The 26,914-nt window shown below is 36.9% G+C and overlaps 1 protein-coding gene across 3 annotated transcripts in view; it reads right to left on the minus strand.

The window, feature by feature from the left end:
• Positions 1 to 26,914, minus strand: part of LOC136848660 (hemolymph clottable protein-like) — a 91,528-nt gene that overhangs the window by 43,729 nt on the left and 20,885 nt on the right. For all 3 annotated transcript variants that reach the window (XR_010856088.1, XM_067121095.1, XM_067121094.1), the window contains exons 5-16: positions 26,086 to 26,171; positions 25,271 to 25,378; positions 24,663 to 24,816; positions 23,040 to 23,213; positions 21,647 to 21,760; positions 21,412 to 21,492; positions 20,567 to 20,763; positions 19,068 to 19,236; positions 17,353 to 17,547; positions 14,381 to 14,566; positions 13,257 to 13,462; positions 10,680 to 10,785 (exon numbers count right to left, since the gene is read on the minus strand). Coding sequence is in view for 2 of the 3 variants with exons in the window: in XM_067121095.1 (XP_066977196.1) it covers positions 10,680 to 10,785; positions 13,257 to 13,462; positions 14,381 to 14,566; positions 17,353 to 17,547; positions 19,068 to 19,236; positions 20,567 to 20,763; positions 21,412 to 21,492; positions 21,647 to 21,760; positions 23,040 to 23,213; positions 24,663 to 24,816; positions 25,271 to 25,378; positions 26,086 to 26,171 (1,776 nt within the window). In the remaining variant the exon portion in view is untranslated. The remainder of the gene's footprint in view (positions 1 to 10,679; positions 10,786 to 13,256; positions 13,463 to 14,380; positions 14,567 to 17,352; positions 17,548 to 19,067; positions 19,237 to 20,566; positions 20,764 to 21,411; positions 21,493 to 21,646; positions 21,761 to 23,039; positions 23,214 to 24,662; positions 24,817 to 25,270; positions 25,379 to 26,085; positions 26,172 to 26,914) is intronic.

Genomic DNA, 26,914 nt, shown 5'->3' on the forward strand with positions numbered 1-26,914 from the left:
TTGCTACGCTCTTTACGAGCAAACTATCGATGATTCGGTAGGTTGTCATGCATCTTTCCTTTTTAGCCAAACTGTATTTTATACGAATTTCCGATTTCCCCCACCTTCGGTAAACCGCAATAATGTTTTTCTTCCGGCAGGCTGACCGCAAGTCTCGTGATGCTTCGCTCCAGGCCCTTAAAGTCTGGGTTAGCGGCTTCGGACGCAACGTAGGAGCTGGCAATCCCTATATACTCTCGAAGGACATTTGCAATGTCCTTTTTCCCGGCGCTTGGATCACAGCTTCAGTCACCGACGATGTTGCTGCTCCGTTGATTGCCGGGATTCGGGAGTTGACCCAGCCCTCTCCAGGCGGTTCGGCCCTGAGCGGTGGCGTTTCTGAAGACACGGCGGATCTTGACCTTGGCCTTGAATCTCCGAACATTGTCCCGGAGCATCAAGCAGGTAAGGGGGTAAGTGAGGCAGGTTCTTCACTGTTTAGCTCTCCTTCTTCCACCGTTTCCTCTTTTAAAGGTTTCTCTAAATCCTCATACCTTACGGGCATGTCTGGATCTATTGTCCCGAAGGTGAAGTCTGTCAGGAAGAAAACCTTACCTACTCCAGCAGGTCAATCTGAGGTCCCTCTGGCGGCGTCACGGGCGGCGATCCCCGTTCCGTCGACGAGTACAGCCTCCCCCTCCGGGTCACAAGCAGAGTCTCAGTCGCGTCAAGTGGTTCCCCCTCCTCCTGCTTTGGATACGGACTCTTTCTTCGAGCATTTCCTTGAGAGAATCGACGCGAGCTTTGAGAGAATCGACGCGAGGGTAGACAGCAAGCTTTCTGGTCTTGCCAATTCTTTTCAGTCTCTTTCGGAGAAGGTGGAGTCACAACAGGAATTCATCCAAGGACTGGCCGACGGCGGATCTCGTTCTAGGTCTCATTCTGTTCCTGACCCTTCCACTCTCCCTCCCTTCGATCTGGGAAATCCTTGGCGTCTGGCCCTTTATGCTCCCGAGTACGAAGGTACTCTCACCATAGAGGGTTTGGGCACAAGGAGAGTGGAAGAGTTGGAATTCTATCCTTCGGACCTGACATCCCCCTACACAGGTTTTGCCAGGCTAAAAGGGGAGGTTTGGAACAGGTCTGATAAAGTCCCTAAGGAGACCGTTATCTATCCTAGGGACCAAGCCCAGTCGTCTTTGATGAGGACACTTACGGAGTGGCAAGCGGAGAACACTAAGCTTACACCAGCCAAGGGAGTGTTCACTATGTTCACTCTAAGTGATGTTCTCCTTCCTCCTTGTACTTCGAAAGTGGCCTCTCTGACTAGTCAGGCTTGCTTGGAAGGTAAACCCCTCCCTCATCTCCGGGAGACGGACCCGACATCTCTCGTCTTTCCCGGGGGCACCGAGTTCTGGAAGGGAGCCCCTAATACGTTTACGGTGACTCGGCTTGACCCAGACTGCGCTTCTGATCTGTTCAGTGAGCAGCTCCCTAAGATCCCAGAGTCGCTCCTGAAAGCAGAGGTTGATACTAAGGATAGGCTCGCCAGGTCTTTGAACTCTTTGACTTTAGCAGAAGCAACTTCTTTGGTCTATAGGGAAGATTCTTTGTTCCAGGTCTTGACGAAATCTCTCTTGGCGAGTTTTCAACAAGACCTGTTTGACTTTATGACTGCCCGACTGGCCTGCCGGAAGCATATCTTTTCGGCAGCCACAGTTCAGCATGAACCAAATAAGCTTCTGAAGAGTTCTATCTGGGGAGCTAATCTTTTCCCACAAGAAGAAGTTGACGCAGTCTTATCTGAGGCGGCTAGGGTCAATCAGAGTCTCCGTTCTCGTTGGGGTCTGCCCTATAAACGGAAGCAGTCTGATCTTGCCGGGCCTTCCCCAAAGTCCAGCAAGAAATTTAAACATTTCAAACGCCTCCCGGCTCAGTCCTTCGTCCAGGTTCCCTTACAAGATCAGCCTTCAACCTCTTCCTCCCAGCCTCCGCCTCAGTATGTCCTGGTGAACCCGTCACATCAGTCTCTTGCTGCCCCCTCCTACGTCTCCTCCCCGGCTTTCAATGCTACATATGAAAGCCAGGGGAAATTTCGCTCTAGGCAGTCAACCAGAGGCAACAGGCCCCATGGATATGTTAGGGGAAGAGGAGCCCCCCGCTTCTCTCCCAGGAACAGAGGAGGTAGAGGCTCCAGAGGGAGGAAGCAAACACAGGACCGATGACATACATCCTGTGGGCGGGAGGCTGTACCACTTTCGGGCCCGGTGGACCTTCTGTCCCTGGGCTCAGAGTATAGTTTCCAAGGGCCTAGGTTGGAGTTGGATCGATGGTCCCCCTCCACCAGTCAAGTTTTATCAGGCTCCGACCAAAGATCTCCAGGACTTTGTGGAAGATCTTTTGCAGAAACAGGCTATAAGGAAAGTGAGGACACTGAAGTGCCAAGGCAGGCTCTTCAGTGTTCCCAAGAAGGGTTCCGACAAGCGGAGAGTAATTCTGGACTTGTCCCGTCTGAATTCCTACATTCGTTGCGACAAGTTTCGGATGCTTACAGTCTCCCAAGTTCGGACCCTACTGCCCCGTGGAGCTGTAACCACCTCTTTAGATCTTTCCGACGCCTATTATCACGTCCCGGTTGCAAGAAGGTTCTCCCCCTTTCTGGGGTTCAGGCTCAGAAGGCAGGCATATTCCTTCAAGGTGATGCCTTTCAGCCTCAACATAGCCCCAAGGATTTTCACCAAGTTGACAGACACGGTCGTACAACAACTCCGGTCTCAAGGGATTACGCTGGCCGCGTATCTAGACGACTGGATCATCTGGGCATCCAGCGTCGAGGAATGCCGGAGGGTTACATCCGTGGTGGTCAACTTTCTAGAATCTTTGGGCTTTCGTGTAAACAGGAGAAGTCCCGCCTGGTTCCGAGCAGTTGTTTTCAATGGCAAAGGAATCCAGTGGGATCTGAATTCTCAAGCTCTCTCTTCCTCCTCCCAAGAGGAAAGAGATAGCCAGAGCAACCAAACAGTTTCTCAAGTCCAAACGAGCCTCTCGACGGGCCCAAGAAAGAGTTTTGGGCTCCCTTCAGTTCGCTTCAGTGACAGATCTGTTGCTGAAGGTAAAACTGAAAGATATCAACAGAGTGTGGCGGAGTCGAGCAAATATCAGCCTCAGAGACAAGGTGTCTCTGATTCCTCCCATCTTGAAAAAGAGACTCCGGCCTTGGTCGACTGTCAAGAGCCTGTCCAAGTCAGTCCCCATGCAATTTCCTCCTCCGGTGTTGGTTATCAACACAGACGCCTCCCTAAGCGGGTGGGGAGGATATTCTCAACACCAAGAAGTGCAGGGGACTTGGTCCCCCATGTTCCGCCAGTTTCATATAAACGTTCTGGAGGCCATGGCGGTCTTCCTTACTTTAAAAAGCTTCTTCCCCCAAGAAGATTCATATAAGGCTGGTTCTGGACAGTGCCACGATAGTCCACTGCATAAACAGGGGAGGTTCAAAATCCAGCCGGATCAACCAGGTAATGATTGCACTTTTCTCCTTGGCGTGCAAGAACAAGTGGCACCTGTCTGCCACTCATCTTGCAGGGGTCCGGAACGTCGTGGCGGATTCTCTATCAAGGACAACTCCCCTCGAGTCGGAGTGGTCCCTAGACAGGGCCTCGTTCAATTGGATCTGCAACCAAGTTCCGGGCCTGGAGGTAGATTTGTTCGCAACCAAGCTCAACAACAAGCTTCCTCATTACGTAGCTCCCAACCTGGACCCTCAAGCTCTTTTCACGGACGCAATGTCATTGGATTGGAACAGGTGGAAGAAGGTTTATCTGTTCCCTCCAGTAAACTTGTTGTTAAAGGTCCTTCACAAACTCAGGACATTCAAGGGTCAAGTAGCTCTAGTGGCTCCCTACTGGCCAAAGAGCAGCTGGTTTCCACTTCTGCTGGAACTGAAACTTTGCCACATCCAAATCCCCAGTCCGAAACTAACACAAGTAGTACAAACTCAGACTGTGTCAGCTTCCTCAAAAATTCAAAATGCCCTGGCTTTGTGGACTTTATGAAATTTGCGGCTCAAAGGGATGCTAACGTTGATCCTGTCAATACCATGTTCTTGGAATCAGATAAGCGGGTCTCCACTCTTCAGCAGTACAACTCAGCAGTTAAGAAGCTAGCACTCTTTTTGAAAGAATCTGAGGCTACAGTAATGACCATAAATTTGGCAATCTCCTTTTTTAGATCACTGTTTGAGAAGGGTTTAGCCTCTAGTACTGTTACTACAGTCAAGTCGGCTTTACGAAAAGTATTTTTGTACGGTTTCAAAATTGACCTCACAGATCCTTACTTTTCTTCCATCCCTAAGGCCTGTGCACGGCTGAGACCAGTAATCCGTCCACATACGGTTTCCTGGTTTTTGAATGACGTGTTGAAGTTAGCCTCAGATATCGATAATCAGTCTTGTCCCTACCTTTCCTTATTGAGGAAAATGTTGTTCTTAGTTAGCCTAGCTTCGGGTGCTAGAATTTCAGAGCTGTCTGCACTCTCTAGGAACCCAACCATGTCGACTTCCTTCCATCAGGGGAGGTTTTGCTGATTCCTCACCCTAAATTCCTAGCCAAAAATGAAGATCCATAGAATAGGTGGTCGCCTTGGAAAATTCTCCCCCTTCCTCAAGACCTGTCCCTGTGTCCAGTTCATACATTGAGGGCTTATTTAGACAGGTCCTCTCACATCTCATCTGGGCCTCTCTTTATCAGGGAAGGGGGGGTAATATCTCTATGTCTGCTATTAGACAACAAATCCTTTACTTTATCAAGCAGGATAATCCTGACTCAGTCCCAAGAGTTCATGATATTGGAGCTGTGGCCACCTCCATTAACTACTTCCATTACATGAATTTCACGGATCTTACCAAATACACTGGTTGGAAGTCACCCTTGGTTTTCAAACGTCACTATTTGAAATCCTTAGAAGCTCTTAAATTCTCAGCAGTCGCGGCAGGGAACGTTGTCCCTCCCTCTGGTACCCTTTCTGATTCCTAGTCAATTCTTCCTCCACTGCCTCAGTTATCCCCTTACCGTCATTTCAGTCAGGCGTGCCTTGACTTTCTCACCTGACCGTGTTATCTGTATATTTGTCTAATTGACACATTTATGTTATAATGTTTTCAATTTTGTATAGTTATTTTGTTTTATAATGTTTTCAATTTTGTATAGTTATTTTGTTTAAGTATATTTTTTATATTGTCATGTTAATTTTAAGCTCCCATGAGTTACATTTGTACATTATTTGTTATTATTGCTAGCAATTAAATTTTTTTGGACCTTTGGTCTTCTGTTCCCCCTTACATTTTATTATCTCTTGCAGTTTAAGAATGATATTTATTTCTCTGTTAATTTTTCACCGGCTGACACGGGACCCGATCCAGAAAAGGGATTTTGACAAAGGAAAGATCTATTTCTGGAGGGGACCCTGTCACCAGTGACCCACCTCTGTCATGTGTCGTGTCCCCCCCATAGTAAACATCATTCTGGTGGGGTGTTGCTTTCATGGAATGCGGCTAGCGGTGATTTGTGTACTGTCCATGAGTGGTGCATGGGTTTATTCTGGCACCTCTCTGTGGGACTTTTGACTTTGGGATCTCTATAGGATAAGGTTCCGTGTTTTTTTAGTTCACCCTTTTTCCATACACGACTCCATCTAATGGAGCTCGCTCTGGGGGTAGTAACTCCAGCATTTCATTTAGCTTTCTCTGGTATCTAGCAACGGAATTACCTAGAAATAAGTGCTGAATGGACTTTTCACTGGGTGACACGGTCCCCTCTCCAGAAATAGATTTTCCTTTGTCAAAATCCCTTATATATATATATATATATATATATATATATATATATATATATATATATATATATATATATATATATACATATATATATATATATATATATATATATATATATATATATATATATATATATATATATATATATATATATATATATATATATACAGTATATACATATATACTTATATAGGCAGTCTCCGCTTACTGGTGGCATTGGTTGATGGCAATCCAGTTTTATGGCGCTTGTCTAGCAACGCTGTTAACTGAATTTTTAGCGCTGATTCCCGGTTAGCAGTGCCGGTTTCCGGTTAGCGGTGCTGATCCCGGCTTAAAGGCGCCGATCTCCGGTTAGCAGCACCCATATCGGGTTAACAGCACTGTTAAGCGAGTTGTTAGTGCTATTATCGCCAATTTTCAGTTAGTGGCGCTAGGCTAGGAACAGAACCCCCGCCATTAACCAGGGACTGCCTGTAAACACACACACATATATACATATATACAGTGGTACCTCGGTTTCCGACGCTAATCCGTTCTAGAAGGAATGTCGAGATTCGATTTTGTCGAATTCCGAATCAATTTCGACCATAAGAAATAACTGAAAATGGATTAATCCGTTCCTGACCACCAGTCACTACTCCAACCTTGTCTTTTTACAAAACACTACACACATTACAATTAAATAAGTTCAGAGTTAAATAACTTACCTTATTAGAAGTCTTCTTACAGTTTTAAATGCATACTGTATCAAAAATTTGCCTACCAGTGGTAGACCGAAGCTGCAGGCTAGGCTAGGCAGCCCATATGCACTCCAGAATGTACTGTAACAGTGCACGCACAAAATTGTTGATAATGATAAATACAATGAAAAACAAGCCTGGTCATTACATTAAATTAATAAAACAATATTAAAAATAAGCCGAATGTACTGTAGAGTCTGTTATAAAAATTAAGAAAAACGTCTTAAGTTACGTCGGCATCTGCAGCTTGTGGTTTAAAGCGAATGTAAACAAACCATAAGCGCCGTCCTGGTGGCGTATCACGGTACTACTGTAATTACATAAACATTGTGTACGTTCAGGATTGTATTAATTTATGGTAAATTCCATTCAGAGTCTTCTGTAAGTGCTTTTAAATGTGCGTGGGAAGAACGCCACCAACAACGCCAACTAGCGGCGGCGTTACGAAACTACTTTTGTTTACAAACATCATATGTTTGATCAAACCTGGTCGGATCGCGTCGGGTCGGATTCCGGTTTGTTGTTCGGGAACCGGCACAAAGTTTACTTGGCATTTCGTGTCGGAATCCGATTTTGTCGAGTTTCGGTACGGTCGGAGACCGGGGTTCCACTGTATATATACATACATACATACAAAATATATATATATATATATATATATATATATATATATATATATATATATATATACATATACATATATATATATGCATATACATATATATATATATATGCATATACATATATATATATATATATATATATATATATATATATATATATATATATATATATATATATATATATATATATATATATATATATATATATATACATATACAGTCATACCTCGAAATTACTCATGAGGTTAGGTTCGGAGCCCCTCGTGCAAGGTGAATTTCGCGTAAGTTTGGCATGGTCTTTAAAAATGCTAATAAATGTTTATTTCCAGAGTTTAAGTACTAAATATGACCTTAATCATGCTACCAAAGTATTAAGCTAACTTTTAAATGAACTAAAGTTAGTGTAATTTTATTTAAAATTTAGCTTATTACCCATAAAAAAGGAATACAGTAAATGGTTGACATAAAAACTGAGTACTGCACAGTTTCATAATAGTGCATTTACAGTAGGTGCGTACGTATACTAATGTTACCCCTAATTCATGGGATGCCGTTTTCTTTGTCACTTAGAGTAAAAGCCGTTTTCTTTGTGTCACTAGGTAAAACGTCATGTGTCAGTCAACAAAAGTACAATTCCATAAAATATCGAAAACATGTACATAATGTTTGTAGAAGGTAGTACAGTACAGGTAAAATTCAATCAATTTAAAATTATATACTGTACAGGTAATGACATACAGAGAAATAATAAGTTGTAAAAGTATGTTTGAGCGCTAACTACGAATGAGAGAGAGAGAGAGAGAGAGATACTGTAATAAAGTAACTGTACTGCTTTTGTATTGTATTTATGCGCAAATATATAAATACAAATTTTCCATTCTGATTTTACACCTAAAAACACGAAAACTTAAAAATTAAACACACTTTCTACATGGGTATCATCTTTGAAAAATGCAGTAACTAAGGGTATCACATCTTGTAAAAGTACACCAACTGAACGTGCTGTAATTACATGCACATACAGATTGCACCAGCACTTTTCTCCGAGGTGAACAGAGTAATTTTCAAAGAATGACACTTATACAACTCTTAGTTACATCTCTGATATTACATTAACGAATTCATTTTATCAAATGAGCACGACTGAACAACCCATCTCAAGGTCATGTAAAGTCCTGGTGACAAAGACTTTGCGAATGGACATAATACTTGTATGATATTTATGTACAGAGATATAAATATAAATTTTCCATATCGATTTTACAGTTAAAAGCATGAAAACTTATAAATGTACTTCAAACATTAAACAAGCATTTTCTGCAGGGTATCATCTTTGAAAAGTGCAGTAACTTTGCAAATGGGTATCACATCTTGTAAAAGTACACTAACTGAATGTGCTGAAATTACCTTTGCATCATATTTATGCATGTACAAAAATAAAAATAATACATTTTCGATACAGATTTTACACATGAAAGCATGAAATGCATTTTTCATAGAGATTTTACACATGAAAGCATGAAATGAATTTTTCATAGAGATTTTGCACATTAAAACATGAAATGCATTTTTCATACAGATTTTACACATAAAAGCATGAAATGCATTTTCATACAGATTTTACGCATAAAAGAATGAATTGCATTTTTCATACAGATTTTACACATAAAAGCATGAAAACTTGTAAATTACTTAAAAAACTAAACACCCACTTCTGCAGGGTTTCTCGAGAATTTCGTGTCTGTGAAAAAATCACATATGCCCATTAGTTAGGTTCCAGTGAAAAGTTCGTGTGTGTGTGAATTCGCGCAACTCGAATCGTGTAAGATCAGTATTACTGTGTGTATATATATATATATATATATATATATATATATATATATATATATATATATATATATATATATATATATATATATATATATATATATATATACACTGTACATGCTGGTGTATAAGGTAACCTTTTAACCTTAAAAAATCTCCCTGCAAATTTTTTGGGGGTCGACTTAAACACCGAGTATAAAAAAACAACCTTAAATCCTGCCAAGATCTTTGATGATAGGTTAACGCCGCTCACCCTGAAGTGTCGATAGTTGTGTCATAGTTAACTACTGTCACCGTAAACAAAAAACCGCAATAATGGTTAAAAACCGTAGGTAATTCAAGTGAATCACTAGCAACACAATTATCGATAGTGTAGACAAAACAACTGTAATTACAGTAACTACCATAGGTAATTACCATAATTAGATGTTATGATGAGCGAGCTCTCACTTTGTTACCAGCTATATCCCGAGTACCATTATTATAAGGCAATATTACTAGACAATTTTGCTACTGATGCTTATTATACAATACTCTTTTAAGATTGATAGATAATTTGAAGCTACTGATATGGAAAATCAGTGTAGTCAACTTCCTTGTTTACGAAACATAGCTGTGTTCATAGTTTCCACAGATTGACTTTGGTTCCCATTCATGCTTGACTTACGAGCCTTGTTGTTTGCTAAAGGCCAATATTTCCTTGGTAGTATTTTATAATCAAACATGATAGTTCCCCAGTTATCGTTAATACCAAGGTTCTTTCCAATTTTAAAGGAATATGCAGATCTGCTTCCACTGGGTATTACTCTGTCAACAGTGACGTCACAGGTGTTGAGCATTTGTCATGATGTTTATATTTTGAATACAAAAGTATTTTTTCATAATGGTGAGCTTTGCCAAACATTTTAAAATCTTGAAGATACTGATTTTACACATTTCTGGTACGATAATTCCAATAATTATTGATTTTACTTATGTGCCATACCTAATTTAATAAATTGGGGGTTGTCTTATACGCCTGTATTCAAAATACAAAACATCATGACAAATGCTCAACACCTGTGGCGTCACTGTTGGCAGAGTAATACCCATTAAAGTAGATCACATTAATATATATATATATATATATATATATATATATATATATATATATATATATATATATATATATATATATATATATAATATTTATATGTACATGGGTATTAATTGCATATTTGTAAAGATTGAATGTCAGAATTAATATCACAAGAAGGAATCAATCCTGGTTAAAATATCCAGCTTTTATGTTCTACTTTACAGCAAACTGTATTCTAATTAACAGACACAACAGAAATTTAAATACCACCGACTAAGAACTTTAGAAAACTATGACCAAGTTTATCATGTAGGTGATGATACATTACTCAATTTGTTACTTGTAATAATGAACCTGCCAACAGATTTTTATTTCCAATGCCAGTAAATCGGGAACCAATGGTACTGTAGCATTCATCCTTAGTCAGACATTATCATACAAAGGAAAGCAATAGAAGATCCAGGATGAAATGTAAACAACATGCACAAATATGCCACAGCCTCTTTCATAAAAATGAATTATGTGAAAGCTATTGTATACATAATTCAAGGTGTAAGAAATTTTGTAATATTAGACAAGAGCAATAATGGGTAACTTACCCAATCTGACCATAGGTAGTTTTCTAGATAAAAGCTTGTAGACAGACTGAGGGAAAGACCTTTAGCAGGTCTGGCCAAGTAAGCTACACGTGACATCATTTCTTTCCTGGAAAAAAGAAACTGATTATGGACAAATGAAGAAGTAGATGGTATGAAAGATGAATTCATAGAGTAAAATGACATGTATTGATAAGTCAATGACTTATGTAGAATGATCAGTGAACAAAATAAAGAGTGGCACCCAAAGGACACAAGTAAGTTTGCTAGTCCCACACCCATTTCCTGAACCAGCAGAAGCTGGTAATCATTTACAGCTGAGTGGGCTGGTGTATGGTAGGCTAGGAGCACTCCACGGACCTAGGAAATATGAGCCATGCACTCTTCACAAGGAGGATTTTATATACAGTATATATGTATATATGTATATATATATATATATTATACAGTATACTGTATACAGTATACATATATCGACTTACGGCAGGGGATTCGTTCCAGCACCACACCGTAAGTTGGTTTTTCGCCATTATCGGTGCTTTAACAGCGCTGTAACTTGATGTCTGCTGCCATAACTTGATGCTGCATTAAGTTAGTGCTGTTAACTTGATGCCTATTCTTGCTGTTAGCACCGTCAACAGTGCCGTAAACATGATGAAACGTCAAGTTATGGCGCTGTAAAATGCCATTAACAGCGCTGAAAAGGCACCATAAGTCGCTTTTGCCGTAAGTCGCTTTTGCTGTAAGTCGGTGACACGCTGTATATGTATATATATATATATATATATATATATATATATATATATATATATATATATATATATATATATATCTAAGGCAAATGAACGAAAAGATTACAAGGAAGAGTCAGATTTACAAACCACTAAGAAAGGGTTGTATATCCATTTTAATGCATACAAAGATCAATACCTTACAATTAGCTCTTCCAGATGAGGAACAGATGTCTAGAATTAACTCTGTTACTTGGAGAAAACAAGGTGAGGCAAATATAATTAATCAGGATTATTGTAGTTCTTCAGCTTCTCTTTTAAACTTCCTTCAAACAACTTGTGCAAAAAGTGATCAAGAATGTACTTCTGGGTTTTAATTATTATTAACTTCCTCTGTTAGTTGTATTAATGCAGATACAAGGAGATTTCTGGACACAATAATTTTACATCTTGTCATAATACTCCCATGGGACAAAGCAATTTTGTGTGATATTTTACTGAAGCGCACAAGAGGACCATTATTCTTTTGGCCATTTATGAATTTATGCTGATTCCCTCTGACATTTCATTAATAACTTGTCTGGCCCAATGTAAAATCATGCACAGGCCAATGTTGCTACTCTGGAGAGGACAATTTCTTACAAGCATGTTTTTTACAATGTAATGTGAAAAGATTACATTTATATTCAGTATTTTCAGCAGTGATCTGACTGACTAAAACACAATGAAACAGGCCAAACAATTTTTCCATCTCACTTTTATCACAAAATATCTGCACAACTTTACTGCAGCATCTATCCAAAATATGAGCTGCATTACAGATGTCCCTACTTATTTTACTAATATTTTGACAACATGGAATGGTCGCAGGAACATTGAAGAGAATACAGAGATTTTTATATTAATATGATGTCCTAAAAAATAGCGACCATAAGTGAAATAATTTGTTGCTTTGCTACATATACTAAATGTATGATAAAAATGTTCATGTCTGATAATGTCTTAAAAGGGGAAGGCAACCACCTTCTTTTTCTAGCATGAATTTAATAGACACGAACTTGTTTATTCCATTTTTTGCAGGATCTTATTTACATCTACTTCTTTAAGTAAAACAGCTAATATATTGTCTACATATTGAAATCAAACTTGCGATAAAGGGTCACCCATTCCCATACCAAATGTTCATTTACAGAATTCGTCATTAAAAATGAACTTACAATCACAAATACACAATTTAATTTATTCCATAACTTGCTTGATTGTTAGTGATATATCTGATCCTTTTCATTCATTTCTGAGAGACTAATACAGATTCAGCTAGTACTTTGTAAATATCTGTGAGTCAGGATTAATCATGAGGTTGTTTCATTTTCCTGTTAGGTCTACTGAATGGGTGCCTGATATAGTTCTTAAAACAGTGATGATAATTTTGCAAGATATTTTGCACGTTTACATAAGACACAGTCCACAGAGATAATTCTATATCTCAAGAGACTTTACGGTAGGCCCAGAGGGAGCAAAAATATCTAATAATGGCCCAGTGGCAGCAAAAATATCTAATAAAACTAAAGGGAGCCAAAATACCTTGCTAAGGCCCAGGAGGAGTGAGTTAACTTCAATTAAAAACCTAAAGGGAGAAACGAAAGTTCCATGCAAGGGTTTAGAGACAAAAAGAAAATGTCCAGTGAATGGTCAGAATGAACAAGCATATTTCTAAGCATAATCCTGGAAGAAGAAATATAATACTCAGCAGAGGACACAGAGGGAAAGTAAATATCTAAGCAATGGCCACAGGGAAACAAGAATATATTGGGAAATGCTAAAGGGAAACAAGAAAAAAAGACTATACATTTTTCCATCACTTTGGGCGATGCTCTCTATTGTTGAAGAAACAAGATTGGCGAAACGAAGTGACGGTTCATGCCATGTGGAGAGTGCCATTCTTTTCCACCAGCTAGGACCCGGGTGCCATGATCCCATGACGAGGAAAGCCATCCCTCGCACATCAGGTGTTTCTCCTGTGTTCTCCATGAGTGGAGTCAGTAAGTTGAACACCTACAGGAGACCAGATGGGTATGGGTATGTTTACAAGACTATGACTGACCATCTGTTCTGTTATGTGTTGTTTACTGAACTCTGGTCTCTTTTTTGATGCCTGGGGTCACACAACTTATCAAAAATTTACTTTTGTAAGTTTGAGAAAGATGATTTTACAAACTGAATTTTATTTTGGACTGATGTTCTTGTGAAAATTTATCCTTTTACCAACAACCTGATGTTCTATTACCTTTTCATTATGTGGCACCTGCATTTCTCTTAAAAAAATGTATAATAAATGACCAGAAGTTCTATTAAAAAATATCTTGTTCAACATTTTGAAGCTGAAAGTCTATCAGACTCTATTTTGTTATAATTTTGGATTGAAAATTTCATACAACATTATTTCGTCAACTACTCTCAGTCTAAGGTGTTAATATGTAAAGTAGAGTAAAACATGATTTGAATATATATGAGTACAGTATGTAATTAACTCCTGGTGCTAAGAATAATATCATGCATTACTGCATTTCTTCAGAAATAAAATTCCAGAGCAAAATTTACAAAATGAACATGGACCATAAAACGGATTTCATTTATTAGCTATCATAGATTCCCAGGGATTAAATCATTGGGCTTACGCAATTTACAACTGACAGGCGCAATATATTACCATCCCTAATGACGAAATTATCAAGCTTAAGAAATTCACCTTATCATGCCCCGGGACCTTAAATTACATCTAAGACAACTAAATTACTATTCCTATGAATTGGAAGAATGTTAAATTTCCGACCCAAAAAGATGAGGCTACCATTTCCATGGGATACTAAATTGCCAATTTATGGAACCAAAATAGATTATTTACCATAACCAAGACTGTAAGTTAATATTCCTAAGGAACCTTAATTAACACTCCTAGGGACTATACATTACCATTTCCTGGGCTGTTTCAGGTAGCAGATGTGATGAAAGGGCTGCCATTGCTGTAGTTCTGTAGAAGGCCGGTTCGTCCTCAGTGCCAAGGATTATTGGATGCAGAATCTCTAAGGTGTATGGTGTGCCTGTGTTGAGAAGTGATTGTATATATATCACACGCTGCCATGGAGTAAGGGAAGCATTCTGAAAAGGTAATCAGAAATGTGGGGTTAAAATAGTGAGCATTCTGTTTAGTAATAAATAAATCACATAAATAAAAAAAATTAAATTATATGCATATATACATTAAGTAACATTAAGCAGAGGATGGAGCAATGAAAATCAGTATGGGAGGTGGAGGATGGATCTGACTATTTGATATCTTTCTAGATGGAGTGTTACATAAGTCAGAGAAAAGACTTCATATATAATTGCAGAGTTGTGAAGCAAGAAGAAAGGTTTTAATTGGAATGACTAATGCTTGCAGATGATAAAGTATTGATCGAAATAATAAAAAAAACTGCAGAAACTAATAAAAGAGCCTGAAAGTGTTTTGAAGAGGAGAGAGATAAGAGTAAATGTGAGCTAAGGGAATTGATTAGAGTGACTGAACATTAGGAAGATGGAGTAATTAATGTTAATTGGATGGTGGAAGAACGAAAGTAGTTGATTTGTTTTATTTATTATTGAACAAATATATTTATATATGCATATATATACAGTACATATATACATATATAAATATATATATATATACATAAATATATAAATATATATATATATATATCTATTTATATGTATATATATACATATATTTATAGGTGTATATATGTATATTTATATAATATATAAATATATTTGTTAAATAAATAAAACAAATCAACTACAGTAAACCCCCAGTATTTGCGTTCTCATAATTCGCGGACTCACACATTCGTGGGTTTCTATGTGGAACATATCTACCCATTACTCGCGGAAAACTCACCCATTCGCTGTATTTTTCACTGAGAAATATTCGCTAATTACTGTGTTTTCATATAATTTTCATGAATAAATGCACTTTTTGTGATAAAACTATTAAAATACTCAGGTATAAGCATTTTTAGAGGGTTTTTCTTGTGTTTAAACTATCAAAATGGGCCGTTCTAAGGGTTTTAAGTATTCGCAGGGGGGGGGGTTGCGGTACGCATCCCCCACGAATACGGGGGTTCACTGTACTTTCATTCTTCCACCATCCAATGAACATTAATTACTCCATCTTCCTAATGTTCAGCCACTCTAATCAATTCCCTTTAGCTCACATTTACTCTTATCTCTCTCCTCTTCAAAACACTTTCAGGCTCTTTTATTAGTTTCTGCAGTTTTCTTAATTATTCCTATCAGTACTTTATCATCTGCAAGCATTAGTCATTCCAATTAAAACCTAACTTCTTGCTTCACAACTCTGCAATTATATATGAGTTTTTTCTCTGACTTATGTATCATTCAATCTAGAAAGATATCAAATAGTCAGGTCCATCCTCTACCTCCCATACTGACATTCATTGCTCCATCCTGGTTTTATTTACCCTGCTCAGCTTAATGTTACTTTCAATTACTTCCAACTTTCCCCTCTTGCAAACAATTTCAAACTATTTCACTACTTCTGCAGTTTCCGTTTTCTATTCCTAATCAGCACTGTATTTTCTGCCAACATCAGCCATCACATCTTTGATGATACCTAGCCCAAAACTTTGTAATTACTATACGTCTAATGCACTATCTCTGACTTCTTGCATCACTCTATCAATGTCAATATTGTAGAGCCAAGAAGAAATAGCATATCATTGTTTCTAGAACAAAGTTACACAAAAATTACTCGTCTAGTACATATTGGAACACATGCTTTCCTCAAATCATAGCCCCTCCCTGCAATTTTGCCTTCTAGACCATGCACCCTTATCACATTCCACTGTACCCTTCTTTGAATTTTATAATAAGCTTAATTTTGGTCCATGTATGCCACATACAGCTTTTTTTTCCTTTGCTTTCAAACTTCTCACAAGTGTTTCATAACAATTACTGAACTTGATTCACAAACACTTTCATGGCTAAACCCACAATGTTTTTCCTTTATCAGTCCTGCATCTGCCACAATTATTCAGCCAAATTTCTGCCATACAACTTCTGTAATATACTAAGCAACATTATTCCTCTGTATACAAAGAAAAAATTCTTTCTCTTACCTTTTCCTTTGTAATCTTGCCCTCATCCTGATAAAATTAATGCAACCTAGTCAGCCACAAACACTTTCACCACTTTACTGCAGTACCTTACACATATTCCATTAATTTATTGTATCTTTTGTTCTTCAGTATCTTAATTGCCCTTCATATGGCCTCACAATCACTGCTACAGAATTTCTCAACCTTATGCTTATCTATTTCACTCTCAAGTTTTTCAGCTCTACCTCTCTTCTATCCTCCACAATCAAAAACCTTCAAATTACTCCATCCATCAATCCAGGACTGGATTTGGCATCTCTCTATTCAATCTCTTACCCTGAGATCCATTTGGTTACTGACCCCTCTCTCTCTCTCTCTCCACTTCCTAAATGTCTTGCTTATAATCATCCTTCTAATTACGTCCTCATCTCTCTCTCTCTCTCTCTCAATTTCTGCTTAACTACTCCATCTACTTACTCTCTACCTGCCCTCCTATACCCAAAACACAATTTCTGACCCCACCTTGCAATTTTATACACTCCTCATATATTCATTCCACCTTTGTATCCTTAATCTTTAGTCCTGGTATATGTGAAGTAATTTTTCCTGACTTTGTTTTATGATTTTTAACTTTCTGCTAGGTAAAGCATTTATCAATTCCATTTTTTTCAATTGTACCACTTTAAGATGGGTCAATTTTTCCTGTAAAACAGTGTCAGTTAAATTAACATACTGTGTACCAGGCTGGAATATAATTTCTGCATAAAATGGCAAGCTACCACCAACCTGAATTCCATCCTTCAGGTAAGGAATGAAGAAGGTATCCATTCTTTCCATAGTCCTCCAGGTCTCATCTCGCATGGCCGAGTTTTTGAATTTGGTCATTCTCCTCTCTACACCAAAGAGAGATGCAGCTGATGTGAGCGCCAACGTCTTTGCAAGATCCTCGCCTGATTCCCAAGACATTAAGGTGGCTAATTTCTGTGAAGGTGGTGGATTTCAATTAGATCTTGGAGTTTTACACAATTTAAGTGGTGCTGATAGTAGATGTAATGATACGGGTACAAAATTACCAGCTACAGTACAGTGGTGTGGGTAGGAAGGTGGTAATGTAGTTCTTGTTATCACTTGTCTTCTTATTCTCAGCTCAATCCTACCTAGAGTGATTGTTTTTGATGAGGCTTTTCCAGGTGTTTCTAATACTAAATGAATGGCTGAGTTCAACATTTGTTTTGGCAGATGTTTTACAGACAAATACCCTTCCTGACTTCAACCCTCCGTCTGGGCTTGGGTTGTTGCTGTAAATACTTACAAAACTTGCATGCATATATGCATAATTACTTACAAGACAGGAAGGAATGAGGAGAATACATGAAAAGGAGATATAATTACTTGAGCTAACATTAGTACTTTAATGTAGTGAGATGTTAATGGTAAACTGAGCAAGGTCAATGTATTATACAAATATCCACTGCAGTATATCAACACAAAATTTTTGAAAAGATATAATGCCTAAGAGTCAGTAAATGGCCTGGGCATGTGGAAAATGCAGCAAAAAGGCAGAAGCCTTTTTGCAGTGAGGTGATAATAGTAAAAAGTGAACAAGGTCATTATACAAATATCCACTGCAGTCTAACAATGAGATATGTTTCATCTGCTACAGAACCAAACTTATCACAAGGCATGCCATTTGAATGGCAATTAAAACTTTATGGGAATCACAGACACTGACAATCAAGTCTGCACTGAAGGAAAAAAGTCATATTAAATGCTTGTCGTGAGATTATCAATACGAAATATTTGAAAAGATATAACACCTCAGAGTTATTAAACTGCCTGGGCATGTGGGAAATGCAGCAAAAAGGCAGGCAGAAGCCCATAAGGGGAGTAACAAAATACCAAACTTTATTGCACCGTATATCTAATTTTTTTAGACAGCAAGATAAGTAAGTAGTCTGGAAACACATTCAGACTACTTCAAAAGTTTGCAGTATGTAGTGACTGTCTCTGAAAAGCCAAACCCATATACTAACTGGTCACTCAATTACACTCTCTTATTCCATAAACTATGGGCAAGCATAGTTACAGACCCTTACAATGATCCTTCAAAAAATTACACATGGAAATAATACAATATCATGCATCCAAAAGACAGACACTTGAGCCTTTTAGATGTCAAGCTATGAAGTAAGGAAAATCTCTCAGTAGTTTTTGTGCCTCATTATATTTTGATGAACAAATAATAAAAAAAGAAGATTGAAAATATGAAAAATCGAATAGGACAAAGGAAATATATTCCAGACTTGTCCTTAGGACAAGATAGAAAAACACTAAAATTACAGGTAAAGTTGTAATTTACAATGTTATTATTTCAACAACAAGAGAGACAAGAAACTCAAACAGATGAAAATATCTCAAATTAAAATAGCTGTATCGTGATATTTTACTTTTAACAACTAAAAACTATCCCGGTAGCTTCCTTCTGCAACCATGATTCTTACCAATATCCTTGGGATGAGATTCGGTGCTTTCAAAGTTGTACCAATTTGCTTGAAGAAGAAAAACACAAAGTCATCGCTTCTCCTGGTGACATCATCTTCTAGTATATCTAACAAAAACATTATTGCTGGTTCTGTTCCTCCTAACATCAGTGCCATTTTGAAGTGTTTGCTGTCAAACAAAAAATAATAATTGTGTGGTTGTGTAAGTACAATTTATTTGTTAATTTTTCTCAATACTTATCATGATTCACTTCTTTGTAGGACAACAGTCAAACAGTTTGCCAATATTCACATTATCTATGGAAAAGTTTAGATACATTAGGTAAGGTTTTCATTTTGTGTGAAAAAACATTACAGCAAATCTCACCAACAAGAAATATGCTAAAACAACAATTACAATTTTGCCAGATTCTGATAGGACATGGTCACAACAGGAGTCACAAGGAACTAGATTATGATGAGGTTAATGGCCATATTTATGCAGAGGTGAAAGGCTGGAGGATAGTCAGTGGGTGCTGATAGTTGCATTTATCATACGTCAGCTGCTCTTCGCAAACTGGCTGGATGGCTGACCTTAGTGAGCCAGGTAACTGACAGTGATAATTTTTTATAAGTTGCTATATCCTGGTCCCTCAGGGTATCTTGTTGGTAGACATGATTCATATCAGAAGTTTCATTGCCAGATGATATCATGTGCACAAAGGTTTGAGGATATTTATAGATAATATGGTACCCTGTGTGATCTTTAAGCATGGTTTATTTTTTTCAATATACCTACTACTTCAAGGCCATTTTTCTCACAGAAAGGGAACGCATAATAGAAAACTGAATTCCAATGATGCAGCCATCAGCATTAATGGCAATTTTATAAGATAGGGTGTCTTTTCAGATAGCAATAATGTTAATAGGATGAAGCAACAGCAGCTGATCAAAATACTGAATAAGAGATCATTATGGAAAGCACTGGAGCAAAATTATAAAAGATGTACAAAGAATGATTTGAAGATGGATGATTTGAGGGGAAGAGCAAAAAGTGGCTGAGAATGGGTATTAAGAAGAAAACAGATTGGACAACAGAAAAGACATTTGAAGATGACAAGAAGAAAACTAAGAAACTGAGATTAATGGAAAGAAGTAGCACACTGATCAGACAAGTGTACAAATAGAAATCCAGAGAATGCTTGCAATCTTTATATGAACATTAGGCCTAAACTGATGATTTGTAAGGCCTGTATACAATGCATAAATTTTCTACCTCATTTAGAATACAAACCATTTTATGAAATGATAGAAATAAATACAAAAATTATACAAATACAGGACAATAAAAAAGAAACGTGATGAATATCTGACCAAACAGTGCTCTTCTTCTTTTAGCCTTTGTACTACATTCTTATCTATCTATCCCAGTGCCCTGTACAAACATGGAAAAGGGAATTACACAGAATTATGGTGAATAAAACAGACATTCAGAATAAAAAATAAGAACTATAACTTACACACTTTGCTGAGATGACAGAGAATCTTGGGAAGCTTCCCCTTTACCCATAGATAAAACTCTCTCTTGGAGCAATTTGTACACAAGGTCTATCTCCTCATAAGATAGGTAAGAAATAACCTGGACTGCAATGTCCATTGCAGTTACCAAGTTGTTCATGGGTGAAGACAATTCATCCAAAGCAGAGATAAGTTTTTCCTGTAAAGAAAGTTGTTAGACAATGCTGAAAAAAATTCCTGGCACTTGAGTTTTACTAATGACAGCTTGGGAAGGTCATTTTGTAAATGAAAGATGGAAAACAGATTGAGATGTCAGACTGAGATCATTTGAACATGTGATGGACAGAAGAGAAGAACAGTCATACAGAGAAGTCGTAATGGAAGTAGCAAAAAGAAGACCAATGGTAAGGAACAAATTATCTTGGAGAAAGGACACAGCTGAAGATTTGGATCAGATGGATATTCAATCCGAAAGTGCACAAGAAGGAAGAGTAGAGCACAACACTATTTTAAAATGTTGACGATTAAAAGGATATTCAATGGGACATTGATATCCCAACTGATGGTTCCAATCCAAAACAAAGTCAAAGACAGTGATTGCACATTTAGTGCAATAACAGTAATTAACACACTGAAAATGTGTGAACAATTATAAAAATGTATTCTGTTTATGAGTTTACAGATAAAACTGCATACAACTACTTATATATACATGAAGTATACAAATAAATTCCTATATTCAATTTGATAGTACAGTACTGAGTGAATTAACTGAACTGTTAGACCAACAAAATTATGACTGAAAAGTAAGATTCAAAAGAAAAGGCAAAAGCTAAATCTCACAAACCTTTAACTCCTCAATATCGTCTCCTCTTGCTCGAGCTCCTAACAGCTTCTCTTCAAAATGAAAGTAACGGTTTGGAACTTTCTGCCATGCATACAGAAGAAAATTAACTCACAATCACAAGAATTCAAATGTACGTATTAAGTATATGATTAACGATTAACATGTCCTTCAGCCATTCAAATGACACATGTAAAGCATAAACATTTAAGATCATAGCTTAAAATTTGGCACTTACATCATCTTGGCGGTGCATCGAATCCCCTTCATAGTGCAATGAACGTACCCGCCTTGTTGCATGGTCAGCAGAGATCTTGTTCTGGATGACACTCACTGATCTTAGCTGCATTGTCTGCAGTAACAGAAAGAACCAACAAGTTACATAATGATCTTATTGCCATTATTATACATATTACTACAGAATTACTAATATTATGATACATAGTGATCACACCTTCTTAAAGAACATGCAATAAGGCTGTAAACTAAAGGAAGAATATGAAGAAAACATCTGACTTACAGGTCTGTGAATACAAATAATGTTTACAGCATACAACTTGTGATTACAAGAAACAAATTCATTTACTAAAATGAGAATTCCTTCAACAGATAGCAAAACTTTCATAAAAAACTGATACAACTACAGTAGGTTAACCAAGGTCAGAGTGGTAGTACCTACTATTACAGGCACCATAAAGTTAAAAAGATCTTTGTGATGCTGTTGATTGTATAAGATGTTATACGAATAATCCATTTCCTTAAGGATAAAAGAATTTTGGGTTGGTAACCTTAAATAAATTCTCAAAGTCTTAGCTACCTTAAATTACAAATAATACCAATTTTTGAGTGATGACTCTAGTATGAGTTTTATCAAAAGACAGCACAGGATTGTATGCAAAAAAACACATAAATAAAAACCAACATAACAAAATGTGTTATAATAGGTATGCATTTCTATGTTTCTTCAGATGTGGCAATTATAAAAATTTAAGTTGCATTAGGTAAAAAGGGTTTCCATTTAATGCCATCACGTCTATTAACAAAAACTGATTTGGCAACTCACTGTTCCAATACTAAACTCTGATAAAAAACAAAATAATAATTATTTATTAAGCAAGATAACAAGGATCCAATGCTGTTTGTTAATGTTTGTATTTCAACTATTCCAATTAGGACTTCCACAATGTATACATTCACTCGTCTTTATTAATTTTCAGAACCTGATCATATAGATTTCTATTCTACTCAGCTACTAATCTGTTTTCTCTTTAATGATCACAGTCATAAACGTTTGCATTTTATGAGTAATAATAAAAGACAAAAAGTTATCACAGAGGTAATTTATAACAATAATCCAATCATGAAATCTGTGACTGTTCAAAATAATGTACAGTAAAGTAGTTTCCTGTCAAGTCCTTTCCTCAAAATGACATTTATACCCTTTCCTTTTTCAACCACAAAATGCATGTAAAACAGGATGAACCAAACTTTCTCTAATCCAAACAGTATAGTAGACGAGAAAAGTTGTTTGCATTAGATCTTTCATCTATACAATACACATGCAAGCAAAAATGAGTTCAATGCTTTTATTTAATCATGATATGCATCCATACTAAAAATGAGCATCAGACCTGATTCGTCAGAGTGTCGATATGAAACTGAGAAACACTGCTGCCGCTGAAGACTGATACGGCACCTTCAGCTACTGCTATCTCCATCCTAATTCCTTGTGAATCTCCTCTTATAATGTAGCGAGACACCGATGTCCTGCTGATTAGAGCCTCACTCTCCTTATTTCCATTCAGCTGAGGAGTAAAGTACGGTAATAGTAAATAAGCTGGAAAAAAATTAAAATGCATCAAAAGAAGGGTAAATCTAAGTACTGTAAATCTAATTAATTAGCCCCAAACTACATGACACTAGGAAAGCTCACAAACAGAAGCCAAGGAATGACACATACTAGCTAACATAAGAAACATTCATTTTCTGCTTTCTCAATAAAATCAGTTATTAAAAATGGAAGTGTTACAGCAAATCAGTTATGGAAGTGACTGCTGAGGACGTAAGAAATATGATTAAAAGGTTGAAAAATGCATAGCCACAATATTACTCAATAAACCTAGGAAGGTTTATGCCATAGTATGGTTTTGCTAGAAATGGAAGATGTTATGTGAATACTGTACAGTGTTTGCTGTGAAATACTTGTGAGAGAAATTTAATGATACTGTATAAGGAAAATATTTTTGGGAGTTCATGGACTTCTTAAAAGTACAAACTTATGACATGATGCATTGTTTAGAATATAATTTGAGAGAAAATACAAGTATATGTACCCAAGAGAGTGAATGGTTAATTCTTATGGATACTGTAATGACAGAATTTAGGAAGATAGGAAGGGAGTTGTTAATAGAGTGTGACAATATAATGTTCAGTGATGACAAAGGGTGTGATGACAAAAGTGTTAGTTAGTAATGGTTAAGAGAATCTGAGGGACTGGTTAATAAGTTCAAGTGTTTGTAAGCTGACAAAATTGAAAGTTAACACGAGTAAAACCAAAGATGAAGAGAAGGATTTTGGTATGGATGGGGGAAAAATGGAAGTAGGCAAAAAGGATGGGAAAAATGCTGGAGTGTATGATGGGACTTTTTTGCCAATTCTCCTTCGAGATGGTAGTGTTGGTGGTGTATTAACTTTAGAGAAAAGTAGAAGCTGATGCCATAAATTTTTGTGTAGTATATACAGAATAAGAAAGTTTGAAAGAACAAGAAATGCAAGAAAGTTTGAAAGAACAAGAAATGCAGAGGTACGAAGAGGCACTAAGTTAGCATAAATTAAATCATGGATCAGAGTGATTTTGGTACGTTTAATCCTGTGAAGAGAAAGTAAGATACAGTGACAGATTGGTGAAAAATTTGTATAACTAAGGAGTTTTGGAAGGTAGAAACTTCACAGAATAGAGAAGCACAATATATAAGAGTTAGAAGGCACCTCATATTTCTTATGGCCCTTTTTCCATCTACAATATCATCTTACATTATTCCAATTTATTAAACTCAGAGATGTCAGAAACTTGAACCTCTTGAAATTTCATTCAGTAATGTAACTAGCCACTTAGGTTATTCCTCTCCTGATACAGAGTAAGTCTCTCTTAGTCAGTTATTATCAACAGATCATGGATATCTCACATTGTACCACAGCACTGCAAATTATCTTGGGATTAAAGCTTGGTCCTGAATGGGTACTTGGATACTTACAGTCACTCCCACTGGTTTGTTACACATATCATGGTCAATGGTTCTTGTGACAATCCACAAGTTGTCCTGGAGAGGTGGTACATCCGTTTCTTTCATCACTCTCTCCTGCTGATGAGACGTTGCTGCTTCTTTTTGGTCCTCTGATGTCTTGTAACTGGAAAGTTTGGGGCATCATAATAAAGCTCATTCAAACATAAAAGATATATAAATATGTTCAATCATGATATAACACAGCATCCAAGCTCCTAGCTTTGAAATGGTAGTACTGTTCCAACAGCCTCACACATCTGTTTTGAAGAAATAAAGCTGCACTTACCATGTGTAAAGAGTACACGGATTTTCACTTCTGACTAACCAAATAACTCAAGACCTACTGAACTTGCTATACGTGCAAAATTACATTAATGTTTAGCAGATATTTTCTGACCCTAATACATTAAGTTTAACATTACAGTTCAAAATCAAATGCTATCCCCAAAGTTACACATTACAGTTAAAACCTGATCTTTCCCTTAAAGACACGCCAGGTAAAACTGAGTTTCATCCCTAACCCTGCATCATTTCATGTCAATTTATATCTGGCAATTTAAATACTGTAAGGAAATTACCTGGCAGATGAAGTTAAGCTTTCCCTCTGGATATCCTCCTCCAGTTTCAATTCTTTCTCATCTCTGATGAATGCAATATCCAGTTCTGGAATCTGCACAACTGTGTACCTTTTACATAGCATAATCTATTAAAAGGGAAGTCATTCAGGAAATTTAAACTCATTTCGAAACCTACATATGTCATAGTAGAAACAAATATAAGCTGTTTACAGAGCAAAAGTCTGCGTTAACAATAAGACCAGATTAATCTGACAACAAAAAATGGAATATTCTGATTGAATTTATTTCACATAATGTAAAACTGTAAAAACTCTATCACATTATTTCATCAACAAACATGCACTGAATTTGGGATTTTTAATCCACTTTCCAAAACATCACACAGTAACATGTAATATTTTCTGTACTGGAAATACATAAGTATTTTAATGAGAAATTCTCCACGTAAAATGAATGCCTTTAAAATTTTAGGAATTATAAATACTCATTCAATTAACATTTGCTTAAAAGGTCTCGTGTATCACAAGAAATAATGATTTAAAGTACAGTATCCATGTGTACATTATACTGTACATATTTTTACTCAATTGACATACTGTAAAGCCCTTTCATTTAATACCTTTCACTCATTTGACATACTGTAAAGCCATTTCATTTAATATCTACATGTCATTTGCATGCATGAATCAAAAAATTAATATCATTCTCCCTTATGAAAGTCTTCAGTGATGAAATTTACTAACCAGTCATTGACAACTGGATAGATACTAAGTTATTATTACTATCAATATTATCATCACAATGAAATGACTTACCAACTCATACAATGTCCTCCTGTGAGGTCCTCCTCTTTTCCAAAATTTGCTTCTGGAAACCCGCGCTTATTTTTTTTCATCTCCTCCTGCAACAGAAAGCAAATTTCATGAGGATGGGTTTGTTTACTGCGTTGTAAAATTTTGTCCACGGGTATATACATGCTATAATCTAGATATTGTAAAAACACATACAGTACATAGAACATTCTGTGCATATAAAAACATATACATAGATACAGGTGTTACTATACATGTACAGTACTGTACACTGTTATACACACATCTCTTACAAGTATGTATGTATATGTGTATGCTTGGTTTTGCCTGCTTGAATGTATTGCACTATCATGTCTACTGGAACAATTACTGTACTCCAGTTCCAAATTTGACTGATGAAGCTTTCAACTACAAAAAATCCACAATACAGTATTCTACCTTTAAAACATTGAGTACAAAGTTACTGCCATAATGAGGGTTCCTTTTAAGCTACTTAAACAAAATTATGTAAAAGGCTTTCAACTATTCCTAATACAACTGGTTGTACTTTTAGGCCCTGATGAAAAACAAAATTTTTGTTTGATAACTTTATATCTGTGCTAAGGAAGACAAACACAGTTTTCCCTTTTAGTTATAAGCCATGGAACATAAATGGGATGGAACATAAAATCTGGGCCAAAGGCAAAGTGCTGGGACTTACGAGGTCATTCAGTGCTGAAAGGGAAATTGGAGAATAAACAAATTTTAAAGGTGCAACAGGAGGAAAACCTTGCAGTTGAACTAAGAAACAACTGTTAGAAAAGTGTGAAAAGTAAGACGGGAGAAAGAAAAT

The sequence above is a fragment of the Macrobrachium rosenbergii genome, chromosome 19 (genome assembly GCF_040412425.1).
Source record: "Macrobrachium rosenbergii isolate ZJJX-2024 chromosome 19, ASM4041242v1, whole genome shotgun sequence".
NCBI lineage: Eukaryota > Metazoa > Arthropoda > Malacostraca > Decapoda > Palaemonidae > Macrobrachium > Macrobrachium rosenbergii.